The sequence below is a fragment of the Rissa tridactyla genome, chromosome 6 (assembly GCF_028500815.1).
Source record: "Rissa tridactyla isolate bRisTri1 chromosome 6, bRisTri1.patW.cur.20221130, whole genome shotgun sequence".
Classification (NCBI taxonomy): Eukaryota; Metazoa; Chordata; class Aves; order Charadriiformes; family Laridae; genus Rissa; species Rissa tridactyla.
The window spans coordinates 56502985-56505578 of NC_071471.1; the positions used below are offsets into that span (position 1 = coordinate 56502985).

General features: G+C 58.1%; 1 protein-coding gene across 1 annotated transcript; it reads right to left on the reverse strand.

Annotated features, from left to right (window-relative positions):
* Nucleotides 1–393: 393 nt before the first annotated feature.
* LOC128911142 (homeobox protein vent1B-like) lies at nt 394–1477 on the reverse strand. Its single transcript, XM_054205489.1, has 3 exons — nt 1258–1477; nt 839–1062; nt 394–708 (listed from the first exon to the last, which is right to left on the reverse strand). The coding sequence occupies exons 1-3, from the start codon at nt 1475–1477 to the stop codon at nt 394–396; spliced, it is 759 nt and encodes a 252-aa protein (XP_054061464.1).
* Nucleotides 1478–2594: the final 1117 nt, after the last annotated feature.

Sequence of the window (2594 nt, forward strand, 5' to 3'; positions counted from 1 at the left end):
GCACTCACCCTCAATAAATTGCAGGGAGGGAAGAACAGCTCTAGAGAATGAGTCGTCTATGCTTCCTTTAATAAAGAGGAGCTCTCTTTTAGGGTAGGGTAAACAGCTCTAGAATCCTCGTGGAAGGAATTCACATGAAAGCTGAAAAAACTTTTGGTTTATTAAAAGATTCCATTTATATTAGTGTTTGCCCCACTGTGTTTCTATTTTACATGGTTGCTTATAAATGCAGAGGTCGGGAGACCATGGTCCAGATCCAGATTGTCCAGTGCATCTCTGTAAAATAGTTTGCTCAGTGCTGCGTCATAACTCCACCAGGCAGTTACAGACAAGGGCAGCCCAGATAGCTATCAGTAGTGCAAATCCTTCTTAGTCATAGTCCATATTGGAGGGTTAGACACCCAGCAAGAAAGCTCTGGGATCCCTGTACCCTACAAAGCAGGGTGCCGCCCAAAAGCCCACAGGCTGTGCTCTGCAGGCGCTGCTGAGGTCCAGGGAGGGTGCTGGCAGCGCCGTCAAGGTGAGGCCCCCAGAGGCAGCCCCTTGCCGGGGCAGAGGTGGTGGCTGGGCCACGTATGTGAGCGGCACGGGCACAACGCCGCTGTGAGGTCCGTAAGGGAGAGGGGGGGGGCTGCAGAAAGGCTCCGTCCTCAGCTCCTGCAGCTGCCGCTTGAGCTTCATTCGCCGGTTCTGAAACCAGGTCTTGATCTGGGGGAAAGGGGAGGCGGGAAGGAGGAGAGGTGAGGTTACCCAGCCCGTGCCACGGCCCATGCCCAAACCGTGGCCCATCCCGTGGCCTGTGTCCCCCCAGCTGCCCTGCCCAAGCCCCCCCGCTCACCTGCACCTCCGAGAGCCCCATCCTGCCGGCCAGCCGGCGCCGCTCGGCGGCCCCCAGGTACTGCTGCCGCTGGAAGGAGCTCTCCAGGGTGCTGAGCTGCTCGGCGCTGAAGGCTGTGCGCAGCCGCCGCCCCCCGCCCCGGCCGCCAGGCTCCTCGGGGCCCGAGCACTCGGGACCCCCCTCCGGCGGGGGCTGCTCCGCTCCCCACGGCCGCTCTCCTGCTCCTGGGAAGAAGGAGGAAAGGGGTCAGAGAGGCCTGGGAACCGCGTGGGTGCCCGCCCGCCTCCTTCGCTTCCGGGCAAACACCGCACAGTTGGTCCTTAGCCGGAACCCGGGGGTGGCACAGGGCCCGTCCGTCCTCCCCGTCCCAGCGCCGGAGCACCGGTATGCCCCGACAGCCGCGGGGAATCCGCGGTTACCTGCAGCGGGGGGGGTCGCCAAGCGCTCTCTGCTCCTGCCGCCCGTCCCGTCCCGCGGGCCGGCAGACCGCTCCTCGCTCCGCTCGCTCAAGCCGGGGCTGGAGCCAGGCCGGTGACCCAGGGCCGCCGAGGATGATCGGTGCGGGGAGCCCTCGGTGGGGCTCTTGAGGGCCTGGCTGCTCTGGGACAACCACTCCACAGAGAAAGGGGCCTTGGTCATCCTGCCTTGTTTCGGAGATGCCGGGAAGGAGGGTGTCGGGGAGCACGGCTCCTCCTTTATACCGCAAGTCCCGGAGGAAAACGTTGTTTGTGTAAATACACATCAAAGGGCCAGATAAGTATCATCTAATTGCCATCAGTCCTCCCCCCCAACAAAAGATACAGTTCACACATTGCCACATCTCGCGGAGGCTCGGCTCCGCCGTGTCTGCCCCTGGAGGAGTTCACTCCGCCGTCAGTGATTTACAGCTCTTGTTACATCCTATGCCCATGCAAATGGCATTTATAGAGCTGAGCGGCCTCAAACGGCGCTGGGGAATGCACCCCCGGGGGAGCGCACAGGGACCAGCATACCCAGACGCTGGCGGGAGAGGGAACGCTGCTGCTCCCGATCCCCCTTCCCCTGGAGTTGGCTTTTTCATTCCTTTTCAAGCAGAGGATCCACTGTCTAAAGGGATCTTCTCAAGCCTGCTCCTCTTTGGGCTGAGCACCGTGCTCCCGAGACAGCCTGAGGCAAGCAAGTAGATAAACTCACTCATTGCATTCTCCTGGGACTGCAGCATCAGGTTATAAGCACCAGGCACGGGGTGAGGGGGTTGGAGGAGAAGGCTGTGAAACAGAAAGGTAAAGGTCAAGGCTGTTCGGTTGTACCAATCGTCTGGCTCCTGGCTGCTTATTTAAAGTATGCTTTCCGGACTAAAGAATCAGAAAAAAACAATTGTCTCAGAATTAAAGTTGTGCTGGGATTTTTGCTGAGGTTACAGAATCCATACCATATCTTCCCTCCCAGATCTCTTGCAGTTGTGCAGGTCACACAGGTTTATCTGCTTTCTCTCCCTGTCTTTCCTCTTATTACCTTATGCTTGTCTTTCAGAAGTGTTCCTATCCCATCTTTGGCTTTTGTGTGCACCAGGAACACTTGGCTGCTCCAGTAATGCCCCTGTAGTACATTGACAAAAGGTTCCTAGTGTTTTACGGGCAGTTTTTCACTGTGGGGTAACCATGAATTCCCTCCCCTTTCCATCCCCCCTCCCGTGCAAGAAAAGAGTAGGACTACAGCACCACTGATAACTCCTATCACACCCCTGCTCGGCATCTGTCTGCCTCCAGAAACCATG

Excerpts from the sequence above, each read along its gene's own strand:
- LOC128911142 (XM_054205489.1), bottom strand. The coding sequence starts at position 1,477 with ATGACCAAGGCCCCTTTCTCTGTGGAGTGGTTGTCCCAGAGCAGCCAG. Across the intron at positions 1,063-1,257 it reads GGCGACCCCCCCCGCTGCAG|GAGCAGGAGAGCGGCCGTGG; the intron begins GTAACCGCGGAT and ends CCTTCTTCCCAG. Across the intron at positions 709-838 it reads TGGGGCTCTCGGAGGTGCAG|ATCAAGACCTGGTTTCAGAA; the intron begins GTGAGCGGGGGG and ends CCTTTCCCCCAG.